Below are 17,308 nucleotides of genomic sequence, written 5' to 3' on the forward strand. Positions count from 1 at the left end.
AGCACAATCAGAAAAGATTTTATTTTTCACAACGTAAAATACAAAAAGAAAAGTGTCAGAAGCGCTGATAAGGTAGTGACTTCAATATTTTGTCTTAATCAGACTTTTTAATATCTAAACTTAAAACAAAAAGTACATGAAATTTAACACAAAAAACCTTTTGGCATTATATGTTTACTCAAAATTATCAGAAAGCTGGTCTCATGACTCTAATTTCTTGTACATTTTTTGACATAAAAAAAATCTGCAAAACACAATTTTACTTTCACCTTAAATGAAATCTAAACATTTTGTTTGTTTAGAAGCTCAAGCTTCACAACAGGAAGCTCTTCCGGCCCACACTGCTCCTCACTGTCAAGGATCAGGAACCTGAAAGTGCCAGAGGTTAAGCACAAAAAATGTGATATTTATCTCACAAATCCACACACATTTCATTGTTCTTTCATTCATTTATTCACTGACAAAAGCACAACTGATATATATTACACTAAGAATACTGAATCGTGGATTTGAAGTCATTAAAAAATATATAAAAGTACTAAATATGTGCTTATTTTGATCACTTCTAATACACTTTAAGTCAGATTTTAAATTATAAAGCATACCTGAGTCCTAGCATGACATCGACATAGCTGGCATGTCCAGCATCCACCAGCTCCTTGGCAACATGGACGCCATCTACAAGAATTTCTACCTTCCACTGTCTGTTTGACACCAACTCCCTGAAGTAGATCTGGAGGTTCTTCTTATACAAAGATTCCTGGAAGAATATCACCGCCTCATCAGACCACTGATCATCCAATCCAGCTGGCTTCACACCTCTCAGGATGCAGGAGTAAGTGACCTTTGGGAGGGTTGTTATCTTGGCTGGAAGTTTCTTCAGATTGGAGCAGTTGTCATATGGCATGTATTCATAATGGCCATAATCCACTAGATTTAGGACCACCGTGGTGTTGACGTGGACGATTTCAGCCCTGCACCACTTCTTCCTGGAATCTGATTTCAGTAGGCAGCAGGTGCCAGGGGCAATGTGGTCTTCAGGAAGAGGTATCAGTTGGCTGGGCAGGTCATCCAGCTCAGCTGACACTTTGTTTGTAACTCGAAGCAAATCCTCTAGAGACACACAGAAATCAGAAGGAGTCTTAATTGCAGCAGCAAAGCCAGAATATGATATGTCAATTTCAACAGGAGCAAAGGCAAGCTGCTGAGGAGGGCTGGTGTCCAAGGTTGGTGCTTTTTCAGTGCCTCCATTTTGACTCACACCAGGTGGTGGGATCTTTTCTTCATTTTGCTGCAGTGACACAACTTGATGCAAACCGAGAAACAGTTTGTTTATGATTATTTCAACCATCCAGAGGCTATCCGCTTCAGAATAACGCACAAAAATCAGCTTGACTTCCTTGCCTATCATGGGTTTCAGAGTTTCACACCAGTGTCTGTAATCATCGTCCTTCTCACTGAACCCAAGATTGTTCATCTTGCACAGCACTGCGAGGTTTGGGAATTTCAACAGGTCACTACACTGCTGTCGAATGGAACCAATTGGGATTTCCACTGTTATTCCGTGATCCACCAGGAAAACATTGACATTTTCATCATTCAGGTGCTGAACTATGGCCCTGTGCCACTTGTTGTCCTTCTGGACTTGAACTAAGCACTTGAGGCCTTGTTTGATATCCTCTCTTGCTACCATCTTGCACTTGACCAGGCTATCCGCAATGTGACTTTCCAATGCAGTGAGACAGTCACTGGTCCTAACAACTCTTACGTAAAAGCAGCCATTACTCTGGACCGACAAAAGCATTCCATTCTCTGAGTCTCTGGCTTGAATAGATGGGGTAAAGGATGCATCTCCAAATCTCTTTGTAGACTTACTCTTGCTGCTCTTGACTCTTACCCTACGACGCCTGCGAGTTTTCATCCTCATCATCACTAACATCTTAACAGATGGTGGTTTAGGTGTGAATGTTTCACCTTTGACTGTAGTCGTCGTTCTTTCAGATCTTATTTCATTCTTGCATGCTTCATCTCTTTGGTTATTCTGTTTGTGGGACCTCAATTTCTCATTAGCTTCAGAATTAGGAGACTCACCCTCCCTTTCAGTTACAGGTCCTGCATTAAGGCCCACTTCTCCATCAAGAACCTTAATCTTAATGTCCCACTTGGTTCCATATTGCTTTATGAACTCAACCATCAGTGGCTTCTCCATTACTGCATCAGTGAATGACGCATCATTTCTGAATGTACTTGGATCCAGCAGCGAGCATGGTATACTGAATCTCGGATGTGACAGATGCTCCTTTGGTATAGAGTAGATCTTTTTCTTCTCAACGACTGCCGAGTTTCCATAGTCCACAAACTCAACTTTGAAACATGAATTGCCTACAAAGTTCTTCACAACTGAACGATAAAGGGCACCGTCCTCCTCAAACTCAGCCAAAACAATGTCATTGATTCTTATGGTTGTGGGCATCTTCAAGGATTCTCTGAGGGTACCTGAGTTGAGAGCTTCACCCATTTCCAAGATGGCAGGTTCATCCTCTGACAGCTGAAGAAAAAAGCTGTAAATGGAGTCTGCGTGGGAAACGAAACACTTTGCCCTGAAGCCTGCACATATCTTCTTGTCAGGCAGGAGTTGGGGCATTTCTTTTGCCTCTTTCTGTCGGGCTTGCTTCTGTTCCTGTCTTTGTTGTTTCACTTGATTGTTCTGCGATTTCACAGAGGCACGGGTGTTCAATGTGCCCTCATTCTGTGTTCTTACTATTGTGTTATTGTTTTGAGTTCTCCCACCAACAAGGCTTTTTGTGTTTTCTCTCTTTTTAGTACCTCTGTGGACAGTGGACAGTGTCGAAAGATTTGAATACACTTTAGGATGACTCTTGCTTTTGAACGAAGACTTTGTGTCTCTTTTGCAGGAGGTTTTACGTTTTCTTTCGATCATCTCAAATCCAACAGCAGTCTTGGGCTTACATGACAAACTGAGAATGAGCTCCTTCACCTTCTCATTGATGTTCATATCTCCGTCAAATAATTCGACATCAAATGAACCATCTTCATTCTTTCCAAGTATGACAGCTTTCACTTGCTTGTTGAGAACTGCACTACTGAGCCACTCCTTAACATCTGCATAGACCTCTTTCTTGGACACTGAATGGAGACAACATCTCACGGCCTGCATGGGTGTGTACAACAAATCTGATGAGTCTCTGGGGATGAACATGACTTTGGTCTTCTCTGATATGTTTGTGTTTCCATAGTCCACAAAAAACACACTGAAATGCAGAGGTGAATGAACAGGATGTACTACACCGCGGTACCATTTGCCATCAAAGTATTTTGCCAGACACAGTTTGCTTACAACAGCTCTTGTATCAACTTGCATCATGTGTTTACTCTCCTCTGAGATTTTCTTCTCAAGCTCAACAATAATGTCGGTGTTTCTTTCAAGATGGCAGTAGACCTCCCACTGACTGTTAACGTAGGTGACATACATTTGTTCCTCATTTCCTGGGTGTAGATCATGTGAAGAGTAGATAAAGGATTCCGGAAACACTTCTTGCTGTTGCCTTGTTGACGCCGTCACTTGTGTTGCCAGGCCTTGTTCTGTGAACGTATCCGCCACACTCTGCTGGGTTTGGCTGTTGTAGAGATCAACAACATTGCACAGCCCCTTGTTTTTCACATATAACTGGGAGACAACTTTACACTTTAGAGCTCCAATGCTGCTGAAGACAAAATCTTTCAGCAACCTACACCCTTCTGGACTCCAATTCCCAGAGTTCTTAGGGTCAGCAGGTTCAATTAAGTTGTAAAGGCTGCACCTGAAAGCTTGTCCTTCCAAATAAATAAATTCTGGCATTATTGCTTGAAGAATGTGTTCACTGACTTGGACAGTATTCCCATAATCAACCAACGTTACTGTGGCATTGCCTCTCTGTTTTGCAGTGATTAAGGCCCTGTACCATCGTCCATCTTGAGGTGACTTGGCAATGCAGCATGAATCTCCTGACTCTAGGGGAACCCAATGAGTTGAATAATACTGCTGAATTTTATCCATCAGTTCATCCAAAGCTGGAACCATGTCTTGAGGCTGGCACCACAAATCCGATGGAGAGCTGATATAAGAGCAGTGCACAGTCAACTCACACCCAGGCTTGATATTTAACGGCTTGATGCTAGAAAGAGGTTGACCTTTCTCAGGTTCATTTTTCAATGCCTTCTCTTCTTCCTTACAATCCTTCCATTGCCCCTTATCCTCAGTGATGTTTGTTTTCACATTACTTTGGGGGCACCTTGTCTTTTCTGTCGTTTTTTGGGCCAAGTGCCCTTTCGGAATGTATTCAGCCTGGTTGGAAGAGACCAGGAGCTCAGTAATACTCTGATTGTTCCCACTTCCCATCTCAAAGAGGTCAACAACAAATTTGTTTTTTCTCATTTGTACGACATGGACCAGCAAGGCTTTGTTTGACACAGCTCTTCTGAAGGAATCAGAGGCTGAACTTGTCCAGATGTCCTCAACAGGAAAAACATTAGAAAGAGTACAACAAATGGCAAATGCCGCCTTGCAAGCAAATGACTCGGGAATATTCTTGATCAACATGTGTGGCACTTTCTCAATGTTCCCAAAATCGATGAACAAAACTTCAGCTCCGTGCTTAAGGGTGTCTGTCACTACACCTCTGTAAAAATGCATGTCTCCCTCATAAACTGCACAGCACAGTGTTCCAAGCTTAGGATTTAACAGTACGTCTTCATCCAGCTTCACATGTTGGAAGTGTTCTGCCATCTTTGACATCATTTCTTCAAACTCCTCATTGCGTTTTTGTGTTCTAATCCAGAAATGGTTTGGATTTTGGACATGTTCAACATAGCCCACAAACACAGAGTCTACCTGCACCTCTTCTACCTTCAGCGTTTGCCCCAGTGTTTCACCCATGATTGTTTCATGGTACAAGGAGCCACCCTGCTCTTCAGCCTCAGAAACTGACTCAACCTTCATGACTGGACACGTTCTGACAGGCTCCGGTTCTTCCACACCTTCATCTTCAGCACTAATTATAGTGACACAGTACACTCGGTGTTCCTCATCGTATGTCGTGATCTCCACGTGTAATAGTCCTCCAAGTAAGCCTGATTTCAGGAGACACAACTGCTGAGTTTTGATGGCCTTATCCTCATCAGTCAGGCATGCCAGAGAGCATGGGAATGTCATAATGGGTGTTGAATACAATTCAGGTGCCAACCTGTGGATGTTTTCAACTGTGACTGATTCAAAGAATCCGTAGTCAACAAAGAAGACTCTAACCCAAGAACTGCCTGGGAGAAACTGCACCAAGCCTCTGTACCATCTCCCATCTTTGCTTTTAGCTGAGGACAATAAACCCAGGTTCTCTGGAGTCATCTGATAACTTTCTTTAGGTCTGCATTCACACGATGCAGCTAATTTTTTTGACATTTCCCAGAGCTCTGATTCCACATTGGCCATCTGACAGTAAAACAGCCCAGGGCTGACAGCAGCAGTTACTCTCACTTTAGCTCGTGTCCCGCAACGCAACGCTGGTCCATAGAGTGAAAGAATGTCTTCATATCCCTGCAAACCTGATGGTTTAAAACAAACTTCTTGTCCCCTTGGCTTTTCAATGAGCAAGTCAGGAACCGGCTCTATGTTCTGTTTGAGAGGCAGCTCTGTAAGCATCTCTACCAAGAAGAGAAATGTATCAGTGTCCACATATCTCCCAAAGCCATGTGTAACTAAGCCGGTGTTGATGTCAGGGGCTTCTAGTAGGAGGACTTTGTGGGGAAGCAGTGCTTGAACGTAACCGTTGATATTTCTGCCGATCAGGCTTGAGAAATACTCCTCGACCACAGAGTGAGAACAACTCTGAAGAAGCAGCACATTAGCAAGAAAACCGCAAACTATTTTCGGAGGCAGGATGAACAGGTCATTTGAACAGGATGAAACGTTTGTGGCACTGACAGTCAACACGTTACCGTGATCAATGAGGAAAACATCAAAGAAGTCGTCCCGTCGTTTCTGAACTCTTCCTCTGTACCAGCGAGCTGAAGTAAAATCTTCCACGAGGCAAAACTCTCCGATATCCACTTCAGCTTTAGTCTTTGGTACATTCTGTATTTCTCCCTGCAAGATACTGTAGTCAAGTTCACATATGGTACGGTACTGTCCCTGGAAGTGTATCAGGATTGCTTCAGGGCTCCAGTCCAAGTGAGTTAACTTGAGGTCCACTGGCCAAAGGGCCGACGGGGATGAATCTTGAGACCTGCAAAGTAAAATGGCTTACATTATCAACAATGGTTCATACAAGCACAGATTAAATGGTTACTTTGTATAGCATTTTTATTCATGTTTTATGTATTATTTATATATATGCCAATTCATTGAAATGTTAAAATGAGAGGAGTCAAAATAACTCTGATATTCCATACCAAAATCTCATTTCCCAATATCTAACAATGAAATGTATCAAAGTATATTACATTTTATGGAAACTCTATAAATGACTAGTTTATTAATAGTGCTAGTTTATATAAAAACCACATTAAAGATTTTTTTTTTTTTTTAAATTATAAGCTCAAAGATGAATGGTGCTCATCCATATGTGATTACTTTTCTCTTCTTCTGGGCAATGTTCTCTGGTCCACGTCAGACTTCTCCTAACCAAACCACATGTGTGCTACAAAGAGAACCCCTCATTTACGAACAAGCTCTTCGATTTTTCTCAGATGGTCTTTGTCCTGGCTCTGTCTCACCTTTACTCACCATGCTTATATTCACGTTCCTGATTGCTTCCAATCATCCAAATGATGAAAACAATATTGCCATAAACAACAGAGCATAACTTGAAAAATGACAAATGTTTTTATTTGAGATCCAATATCTGGGACTAATATCACTGAAATTCTGACTCAAAAGCCTGGATTTGACTTTCTGTTTTTATTACACCATGCATTAGTACCAGTGCATCGTTATGGCATGCCTCATAAAGTTTTGCATGGCTTATACGACTTAAAAGCCCTACCAATGACAATCCCTTCTCTATCAGCTTCTTTTTTTCTTCTCAGTGTAGCACAATGCTCCTTATATCTGAAAATCTGTATCTTAATTTGTGCAGTTGAAGGGCTGAACAATTTAGCTTTGCCATTTTCCTGAAGCTAATTAACAAAGAAGAAAACATCATAAAACATCAAATAAAATGTTCTTTTAAATACCCAGAATTTCCCAAACTTTGTATCCCCTGCATAAGAGCATGAAGTAGGATAAAATACTAATGGTTTTACACATTTGTGATGCACTTTAGAAAGAGGTATAAAGATCTGGTTTTCACGAGATATAAAGAAAAGGAAGATGTTGAATTTAAGTGATTTGGTTAGCTGCGGCTTCACTACATGATATTGTAGTGCATTTTGCTTTATTTTGTACAGTATTTTTATATTGTATATAATATATATACAATACAATATAATAATATATTTTTTTCTTTTTTTCCCTCTTAATGATTTTCTGCATATTGTCTATATGATCAAAATAAATAGAAAAAGAAACAGAAAAGCACATTCTTACCTTTCAAGATCAGATCCCAGTGTGGACTGCATGGCAGCAGAATCAGGAACAATTGCATGCCAAAATAAACCTGTAGGGAGGGGAAAAAAAACGGTCTTAATTTGACAAATAATATACAATTTAAAGGCAGGCTTCTGAGGTTATTATCAGGTACTCGGTATTTCTCTCACCTTCTCACTACATATTTGATCTCTCTCTCCCTATATACATATACATATATATATATCAGAAGCAGAACAGGAAAAAGGTAAACATGAGATATCTGATGCACGCTGTCACAAGTGAGACCTTTGAAGTCAGTGAAACCTGGGTTTAAATATTAATACTGTTAACCCCTCGCACCTGTTTAAAAGAGCTGAGCAAATTTCACAAACCAACATCAATGCAAGAGCCCCCCCTGCTGTCTGATAAAGTGATTTACAATATTTCCAGATACAGTGACATATTTTTCAGTATTTTGCTGTGATTCTAACTAGGAATTCTGATGGAGGTGTAAATTGAGATATGTCTCAAACATGCAGCCTCTAAAGGGTCCAGTTTATCCTAATGAATGGCTCTGCAAAGTGTGCACTTGAATCATTTATTCCTCTGTTTTGTTTTGTTTTTTAGGAAACGCACACCATTTCCTTTGCTGGTAATGCCAGCATTAACCAATTACACACAAGAAATTCAGTCAATTCCTTCATCCTCCTGGAACTGCCAGCATACTCTTGCCACATGAGGCTGGGCATTGTCATACAGCAGGAGGAATCCAGGACCCACTGCACCACCGTAGGGTCTGAAAATGTGTCTGATTTGACATTTAGAGTGCTTTTACATAGCCTGTAGAGGTTTGTGCGTCCCTCTATGGATAGGCCTCCCCAGGTCATCACTGACCCACCACACTGGTCATGGTGAATGATGTTATTTTATATTTAAGCTTCAGGCAACAAGCACAGGGCCCACTAGAGGACGTCAGGCCCTCAAGACATCCTTATGAAATCTGTTTCTTAATGTTTGATCAAAGATTGGTGACTCCGGTGAGTTCATTCTGTAAGGCTCCGGCAGTGCTCATCCTGTTCCTCCTTACAGAGGAGCAGATACGGGTCCTACTGCTGGGTTAAGAACCCTCTACAGCCCTCTCCAGCACTCCCACAGTAACTGCCCGTCTCCTACAAGTTCCTTCATGCTCTTGAGACTGTGTTGGGAGACACAGCAAACCTGGCAGTAGCATGATGTGCCATAATGCAGGAGCTTGACTACCTGTGCAACCTCTGTAGGGTCCAAGTATCAACTCATGCTACGATCAGTGACACTGACTCTGATTCAAAAGTATTCCTTTGAGTTTTTTGAGCAGTGTACATGAAACTAATGTTTTTTTAAAGTCAAGTCTGATCTCAGAGCAAAGTAAATCATTTACCAGCCTACATCTCTGATCTGCTACAGCCCTATGTCCCCAGGAGGTCCCTGAGGTCATCTGATCAGGGCTTACTTGCTATAAAACAGCCTAAGATGAGAACTAAGGGTGATAGAGCTTTTGCCACTGTAGCCTCTAGACCAGGGGTGGGCAATCTCAGTCCACGAGGGCCGGTGTCCCTGCAGGTTTTAGATGTGTCCTCGAACCAACACAGCTGATTTATGTATATGTATATATGTGTATATATATATACATATGTATATATGTGTATATATATACACATATATATATATATATATATGTATATATACATATGTATATATATGTATATATATGCATGCTTCCTATATATGTATGCTTCCTAACTACATTCATACACATTCACACTCTTGACATGCAGACTGGAGGAACCAGTCGAACCATCGAATCACTAACCTTCTGATGAGTTTGTAACCTGCTCTACAACCTGAGATATGGCATGCCATCGCATAAACAGTGGCGTCATTGCCAGACATGGCACACATCCGGTTGACATACACTCTGCCAAAACACCAGTCAGTCAGAAGTGCCAGCTTGATGCCAGATCTGGGCCAGACCTGTTTTCTGTAGGCTTGGGCCACAAAAACCAAGCCACAATCAAGCCAGATATGGCATGCCATCACATAGACAGTGCCATCTATGCCAGGCCTGGCCCACATCTGGATGACATACGTCTTATCATGCCAGAAGTCAGCCAGCAGTGCCGACTTGATACCAGATCCTGGCCAGACCTGCTTGCTATGTGGGCACTAACACACACACAGGCACAGTTACTTTACCAACTGACCCCTGCGCTCCTAAATGTCCCTCAAACCTCATTTAGGGATCCACTCCTCTACTTCACTATCACTCCCTGAAAGCTCACTGTCCTCACTTTCTGAGGACAGAAAGTGCACATTCCCTTGGTTTCCTTCCATAAAAGGTATTTACATCCATGTCCTGTAATTATGAGTAGATTGTAAAGTAAAAAACCTATACTATGATCATATAACACATCACACAAACACATCTGTACACACATATGCAAATGCATTATATTGCCTGAAAAAAATTGGGCTAACTGCGCAGTGTTGCCTTGAGGCAACGAATGAAAATAACAGTTTTACTGTATAAATAAATTTTAAAAAGTAGAACAATCAAATATGCTTCTTAACATATTCGTGCACATACAAGTATTTTTTATTATACATTTATTTCACTATAAACATGTAAAATAGTGATCTTTATCTTGCCTCCTAATGGAGATGTCTCCCATGTAGTGCAGCTTGCAGAAAGGGTGGTTCCCCCCCCCAAATGAAAGTCACACCACCTTCAACTCATCATTTTATTGGAAAGAGATGTGTCTGGTAGCATTATTTGAAAAAAAAAAAAAAAAGTGTTTTTTTTTTTTGAAGGCCGAGTGTAAGGCATGAAAATGTGGTTTGTTGCCTCAGGGCAACGCTATGCTGTAGAGCACAAGTGTCGAACTCCAGGCCTCGAGGGCCGGTGTCCTGCAGGTTTTAGATGTGTCCTTGATCCAACGCAGCTGATTTAAATGGCTAAATTACCTCTTCAACATGTCTTAAAGTTCTCCAGAGGCCTGGTAATGAACTAATCATTTGATTCAGGTGTGTTGAAACAGGGTGAAATCTAAAACCTGCAGGACACCGGCCCTCGAGGCCTGGAGTTCGACACCCCTGCTGTAGAGGGTTAATATCATATATACCGAGGTAGCTTAGATTTTCGCGATGTAGTGCAAATAAACCTTTAATAAAAATGTAATTATTGAATACAGAATCTGACAAACTGTTATTTGCCTACACCTGCAGGATGGGTAAGCGTTTCGGTAAACGGAAAGTGACCCTGCAGAGCGTTTCATGAAAAGGAGTTAGCTTCAGTAGAAGTAGCACAGAGCTAACTATGCTAAGCTACCCTCACAGCTGGGTCTAACGCCTTCTTTGTGGTGTTTGTGATCCCTAATGAGCCCTCCATGACTGAGATTACTGGTCAGCAGGTGACACCTGTGTGATTGTAGTTCCCTGGCTCACCTTGAAGTCGTTTTTCTACCTTCTGTCTTGCCTCAGATGTGTAAGGACGGTCCAAGCCGAGAGCACGTGGCGTGGCTGACCTCATTTCCTGCTGCTGCCGCCTGTCTCATGCTCCAGGTAAAATCTGTAAAAACATGGCGGCCTGAAGTACGAGATGCTTTAAGCAACAGGTACCATTAACTCCTTGCTCATATAAACAATAGAGGGGACATATCTCGACGAGTATTTAAAACGCATACATGTGACCATCCTAATAAATCCAGGAGGAGACTATTTATGTTGTAATGTTTTATTTTGTTTGTTTTGCTCTTCTACTACTTCTTTTTTACATGAATAATACAAGAAAAACTTTATTTATCCTAAAATGTGGAAGGTCAGCCTATGATTTAAAAAGGCCTTATTTTAAATAAAGTAGACAATCTCAATAAAATGACTCAGTGAGTTAGAAAAAAAAAGAAGGATACAAAGAACAGGACACAACAAATAAAATAAAAGAGTTCCGTAAATAAAAATCTAAACATAATTACAATAAGGAGTAAGATGGGCAAAAATCATAATAAGTGTGTTTAATAAGTGTGTTTTTTGGAATGTTTTTTAGTTGTTTTTTGAATGCTCTTCTTCCTTGGCTGTAATGAGTGGATATCTGTGTTACAATTGACAGCAATCTGATCCATCTCCTCTCACCTCCTACATGTACAAGTCATTTTCTCCCAGAGAACTGCCGCTCACTGAATATTTTCTTTTAATTCATTCTCTGTAAACCCTAGATATGTCTGTTTGAGCAAATTCCAGTAGATCAGCAGTTTCTGATATACTCAGACCAGCCTGTCAGGCACCAACCGTCAACCGTGTCACACTCAAAATCACTGAAATCAACTTTCTTTCTTTCTTGCATACTGTACCTAAATGAGTTGAGTTGCTGCAATGTGACTGGCTGATTAGATATTCGTCTCAATGAGCAGATAAACAGAAGTAACTAATGATGTTGTCTCCAAGTTTATTTTTGCATTATCCATAGCCACAGTTATTTGGATGACTTCTGCATGCTAAGCATTTCAAGCATTGTCATCATAAATGAATAAAGGTATAAAATTCACTAGAAACTATGGAAATAGCTGAGGGTCAATATGTGCTGGTGGAGGACCTCCGAGTTCCATACTTACTGTGTCTACTCCAGTGCTCAAGCAGTGTAGACCAGTATATATACTGTACATATATAATATATATTGTTACCTATGTGGGAACATCACTAAACAATGTAACTAAAGAATAAAGTCATCTTAAAAAGTGAGATCAATAAAAAGTAAGAAGAAAATACCTTTTAGACTGAAAGCTTAACAGTTTAAAGGATATCTTCATTTTTCTAGAGTAACACTTACAAAAACAAGCAAAACTATAAATTTAATAAATATGACGTGTTTAATCATGATGGGTTTTTTTAACCTTTGTTGTATTATTGTCAGTGTTGTGGTATAAATTAACGGATTAGGATGAAGCAAGATTATTTGGCAACGATCTAGCAAATTACCAAATTTTACATAGTTGCAGCTGTTTTTGTTGTTTGGTTATTTTTATCGGCTTTGATATTTTAAAATATGATTGATTCGTGATTGTATTGTTAGTAGATTGTAATTTACACTTTTTTTCCCCACTATATTCTCACAGTTTAGTTCTCAGCTGCGTTTCTAAGCTACCCTCTACACTTTACATACAAACTAAGAACTGCTCTATATGGTACAACTGCATCTCCCAAAATAATCAGCAATTTATAAATACAAATTTGTAAAAGAAAATGTAGTTGTTTTGAAATATTAGAAGTCTCAGATTGGATCACGTGCACAGTTTAAGTTTGCAATACTGCCTTAAAATCTGGTATACCTTTGCACAATACATTTGGTGGCCAGTAAATATAGATTATATACATGTGATACATGGTTGTTGTAGAGGTTGTGTTTTTCAGAAAGAAGCGACTATTCAGTTTTCACAGTAAATTTGCTAATGTATGCTTTTAATTTGACGGTCTTTAAGTGTTTCCTGAGTCTGGGTTATTGCCTGTGGTTCTGTAATTGACGCAGAAATAAATAAAGGAATGTAAAAGCAACTAATATACCTATTCTGCCACAACCATTTCAGCATGAAATAAAATGTAAACACAGATGTTACTAATGATGGTCATGTGGTAGTTCTGTTGTATTTAGGTACAGGGCATTAATTAATGGAAAAACCTGTATTTACCTACAAATGGGTCATAAAAAAAACTTAAATACACTTCAACTGATACAGCAACAAAAATAATATTCTGCAGCTCTAGAAGTTTATGCAGATTTGTTTTTTATTTGAGAATAGAAGCTTTAAATAAACTCGCTAGTGCCACACAGTTACATTCATTTCAAGATTCAGCTTTCAGACAAATGAAGATCAGATGAATTGAAGCAACCTGAATGAGTGTGACTTAAACCCACATGTTTTATGTGTATTTAACCCTGTATAAAGGGCCAGCTGACTGTGGGAGGTAAGGTAGATGGATGGACAGATGGATGAGGGTTTTTCTGTTAATCATTAATAAAGTGGATTAGCCCCAGTCTTCTGTAAATATGATGAATGCATCCACGGCTTCATTAGCTCTGCCTTCTCACAGCGCTGCTTTATTACACTGAGATCGCACAGAGAAAGCCTGGGAGTTTTTCACCACTTTTTTACCTGATAGAGAAACTCTGGACATGGTGTCTCTGATCGATCTCATCTCTTTCTGGACTTGTGTGATGGAGGGAATAGCACACAGCGCTTAAGGATTTATTTGGTGTCTGAGGATTTTTTCACACAGCAGACTAACTTCACTTTTTTCTTTTACTTCTTTTCTTTTTCTTACACAATGCCGATGAAACGCAGCAGTGAAAGTTCAACCAGAGACGGCGTGTTTCTTATTCACTCTTTAACCAGAACATTGTGCAACTCGCCAAAGGAAACATGCTCAGACTTTAACGGGCAGACACACTTTCATCAGGAGGACGACTGTGGGATTAAATCAGGTAACAAAGCAGCCACCTTCAGTTAATGCTGGAGTTTCAAACTGTATATCCTTGATTTTATGTAAAATTTCTCAGGTTTTTTTGTTTTGTTTATATGCTTCAATCAGAATCTTTATGCATGTTCCTTTTGACTCATTTTCACTTCAGCTCTGGTAAAACACACTTTCTTATGTTTGGTTACTTTACAAACTTCTCAGGCCCACACATTATAATATGTGTTCACATGTAATAATGACGATAACAACAAAAGGAAAAGAGGATATAGTAAAACCGAGGGAATGTAATTTTATACCTGTAGATAAGGAATTAAGCTCAACAACAATCATCTGCAGCAGTCTTTTCCCATTATTTTCATTTTGCACTGACTAGATATGAACTTTTCTTCTGGTTTTACAGAGTTCAACAGAATATTTTGACCAAGATGAATATCCTGAGTCAAAAAACAAGTCACCTTTATTTACTTAGGAGATTTAGGGTTTAGCAGATGTGAAAAATCTGGTTAACTCAAGCAGAAAGCCTCAGATGTTAAGATAAAACAAAACAGACACGTTAAAGTTAAAGTAGAGATCCAATTAAACAGCAGGAAAACAAACCAACAGAAGACAAACAGCAAGAAATGGAAATAATACCCAACGTAATGGAGAGATGATAACCAGAAAACAAAAAAGACCTAAATAAAAGCATCTGAAAGGCAACATCACACTATAAAAGAGCGAGAAAGTTTATAATAAAAATTTGTTTTTAAAAGTGATTTTTTTATTTCGATTTTTATTTTTCCAAACCTTGTTAAGCTGGTTATTTCAGAATATAGAGTTCTTCATGAAAATGAACATGGAAATCTTGACTGTGGGGCAGCTGGAAGGTTTTTACCTGAGAATCTACGGTTTATACAGTATTTGGTTTCTGATATCCACCTTGAGTTCGGACCTGTGTGCTTTAAATAGTAGAATATTAAAAGCAAAGGATATGAACGATGCAATAGTGTCTTCTATAGCCACCACGAAGATGAACTAAAACATTCTGAGGTTGGAGGTGTGAGAGAAGAGGTGGCTGTCAAGCCTTGAGATAGAAGAAAGAAAAGAAAGAAATTAACTGATTTTATTCTAGAGATTAATTTTGGAGGAATCAAACCTGAACAACTGTTTTCATGTGTGTTCAAGGCTAAGATGAGTCAAACCAAACCTCTAAAATTTCTGTCAGCAGGCTTCATATTCATTCACAAAGGGCCAAGGGAACTAACACGCTTGGTGGGATTGAAAACACTTAGGATTTATGGGTAACCTAGGCTCTGTGTTGCCTTTGCATCAATGAAAAGAGAGGTTGTGATACATAATTTGGTTGAATTGAATAATATAAATAGAGAATACAACAGGACCTACAAGTGAACCTTGCGGTACACCACAAGCTATGTGAGATTCAATTACAGGCATTATTTAACCAAAAAACTGTGTGATGTAAAATCCCTCCAAAAAAAGTGAATGAATCCTCTGTGCCTCCAAAAAATAGTTCTGTATGTTTTAAGCACTATTTAGAATAAGTGTGAAGATTAAAATATATTTTTATTACGCTTTATTACTTTAATTTTTTAACCAGTACTAGTCGTTTCACTTACTATATAGTGAACTATTGTTTTTCACTTTTCTTTAACGTCTACCTGCTTTCTCTCATAAAACTCTGCTATCCAGTTTGGAGATGTTGTTGTATGAACTCCTAAAGCATCGTTCTAAACATAAACAGTGTCATCATATCTAACATAACCTGCACTGTGTTGTTTTGACTGAGTAGTCGTACATTTGTTTTGGCTTCTTAAACAGTTTGCCTTGTTATGATTAGCTATAGAGATCATCTTCTTTCATTCTTTCTTTTTTCCGTCTTTACAGTTACAGTATGGCATTAAAAGTATTCAGGTTTGTTTCTTTTCTTCCTCTGGAGTGTCCTTTGTTCTAGCTTGTTGGGAAAAACATTCTTTAGAAAAAAATCCTTCAAAAAGCAATTAAAACGTCCCCACTGAGCACAATAACAAGTCAAGATGGAGTTACAGTAAATGTCTTTGAAAGGCTGCTATGCTGCGCTTCAGAAAGTAACAGTTTATTATTTGATTCGCTTTAAAATTCCTCATGTAATTTACGGTTTACTGTGTACACATCAGCGAACAATCGTTCCGAGAAATGATGACAGAAAATCACCTTCTTAAGGCTGGAAATAAGAAAACTGTCCTCATTCCCATCAGAACCAGTGTGGATTAAAAAAAAGAGAGATTTTACAAGGAAAGCCTTGAAGCAAGGATAAGATGAAATACTGGAACTGAAATAAATCATAGAATTGCATGAACGATATTTCATTAGTGAAGAAAAGTAATAACTATGTTCAGACAGCACCTCAGATATACAGAAAATCAACTGATTCAAGGTCCTGACAGTTAATAGTCACAGGATATTTTTACGGTGTTTTCATCCTTTAAGCTCGCTGTTAGGGTGGACGAGGAGGTGGTGTTGGGCTCATTATGAATTTTAACTTAAACTTCATTGTCTGCAGACTGAGATTAAATTTAAGAAGTGCACACAACTCTTCTTTACCTTTTATTTATTTATTGTTTTGTTTGGGGCATATTTAGATTTGTTAAACGTTATAGGAGAACATCAGACAATTTGCTGACCCATCTTGTTCTGCAACAATACCTACAGTAATAACAAATGAAGGTCTTACAAAGGGGAACAGAGTCGATGTGTTATTAAAAGACTAAATGCAAGACTAACTCAGTTCTTCTTATCAAACAACTAAAACCTTAAAGTAAAAGAGATTCTGTATATTTGCAATTAATGAAAATTAAAACCACTTTTTTTATGTTCAGTGATAATTTGAGTGCTGGTATCTTTCAGTAGATCTCTTATGTATTATGAATATAGTATACAGTATATGTAAATTATGGTATAAATTTTTCACCTTATGCCACTCTGCCCTGTATTTGTTTGTATCAGAAGCAGAGGAAAGTAATGAGACGCCGTCGTCAGAGGAAGATCAAGATCTGGTGGACTTGAACTCAGACCTGAGCATCAAACAGACTATTCCTTCCTCCAGGAAGACCATCAGTCAGATCATCAAGGACAAGAAGAAACAGACACAGCTCACACTGCAGTGGTAAGAGCATTAGTGACACACAGTCTGAACACTAACTACCTGCTAGTGTTGGTTGTGGCCATGTTTATCCCTCCATCCTCCAAGATGTTGCTTAGACTTT

At 39.2% G+C, this 17,308-nt stretch overlaps 2 protein-coding genes across 5 annotated transcripts in view; one reads left to right on the forward strand and one right to left on the reverse strand.

Annotated features, from left to right (window-relative positions):
- On the reverse strand, window positions 1-11,176 carry tdrd15 (tudor domain containing 15). Of its 2 annotated transcripts, none has more exons than XM_003456704.5 (4): window positions 11,042-11,176; window positions 7,580-7,649; window positions 606-6,278; window positions 1-369 (listed from the first exon to the last, which is right to left on the reverse strand). In XM_003456704.5, exons 1-4 carry the CDS (start codon window positions 11,124-11,126, stop codon window positions 282-284), a joined length of 5,916 nt encoding a protein of 1,971 aa, XP_003456752.1. In that variant the 5' UTR covers window positions 11,127-11,176; the 3' UTR covers window positions 1-281. The 2 variants fall into 2 exon arrangements, with proteins under 2 accessions (XP_003456752.1, XP_025754987.1); XM_025899202.1 differs by lacking the exon at window positions 11,042-11,176 and adding an exon at window positions 7,750-7,845.
- Window positions 11,046-17,308, forward strand: part of rfx6 (regulatory factor X, 6) — a 19,504-nt gene continuing 13,241 nt past the window's right edge. For 2 of the 3 annotated variants that reach the window (XM_019346314.2, XM_005461494.4), the window contains exons 1-3: window positions 11,046-11,211; window positions 13,931-14,070; window positions 17,049-17,208. In XM_019346314.2, the coding sequence (XP_019201859.1) occupies window positions 11,078-11,211; window positions 13,931-14,070; window positions 17,049-17,208 (434 nt within the window). In that variant the 5' untranslated portion in view covers window positions 11,046-11,077. The remainder of the gene's footprint in view (window positions 11,212-13,930; window positions 14,071-17,048; window positions 17,209-17,308) is intronic. The other variant, XM_025899203.1, reaches the window with a different exon arrangement.

The sequence above is a fragment of the Oreochromis niloticus genome, linkage group LG15, assembly GCF_001858045.2.
Source record: "Oreochromis niloticus isolate F11D_XX linkage group LG15, O_niloticus_UMD_NMBU, whole genome shotgun sequence".
Lineage (NCBI taxonomy): Eukaryota > Metazoa > Chordata > Actinopteri > Cichliformes > Cichlidae > Oreochromis > Oreochromis niloticus.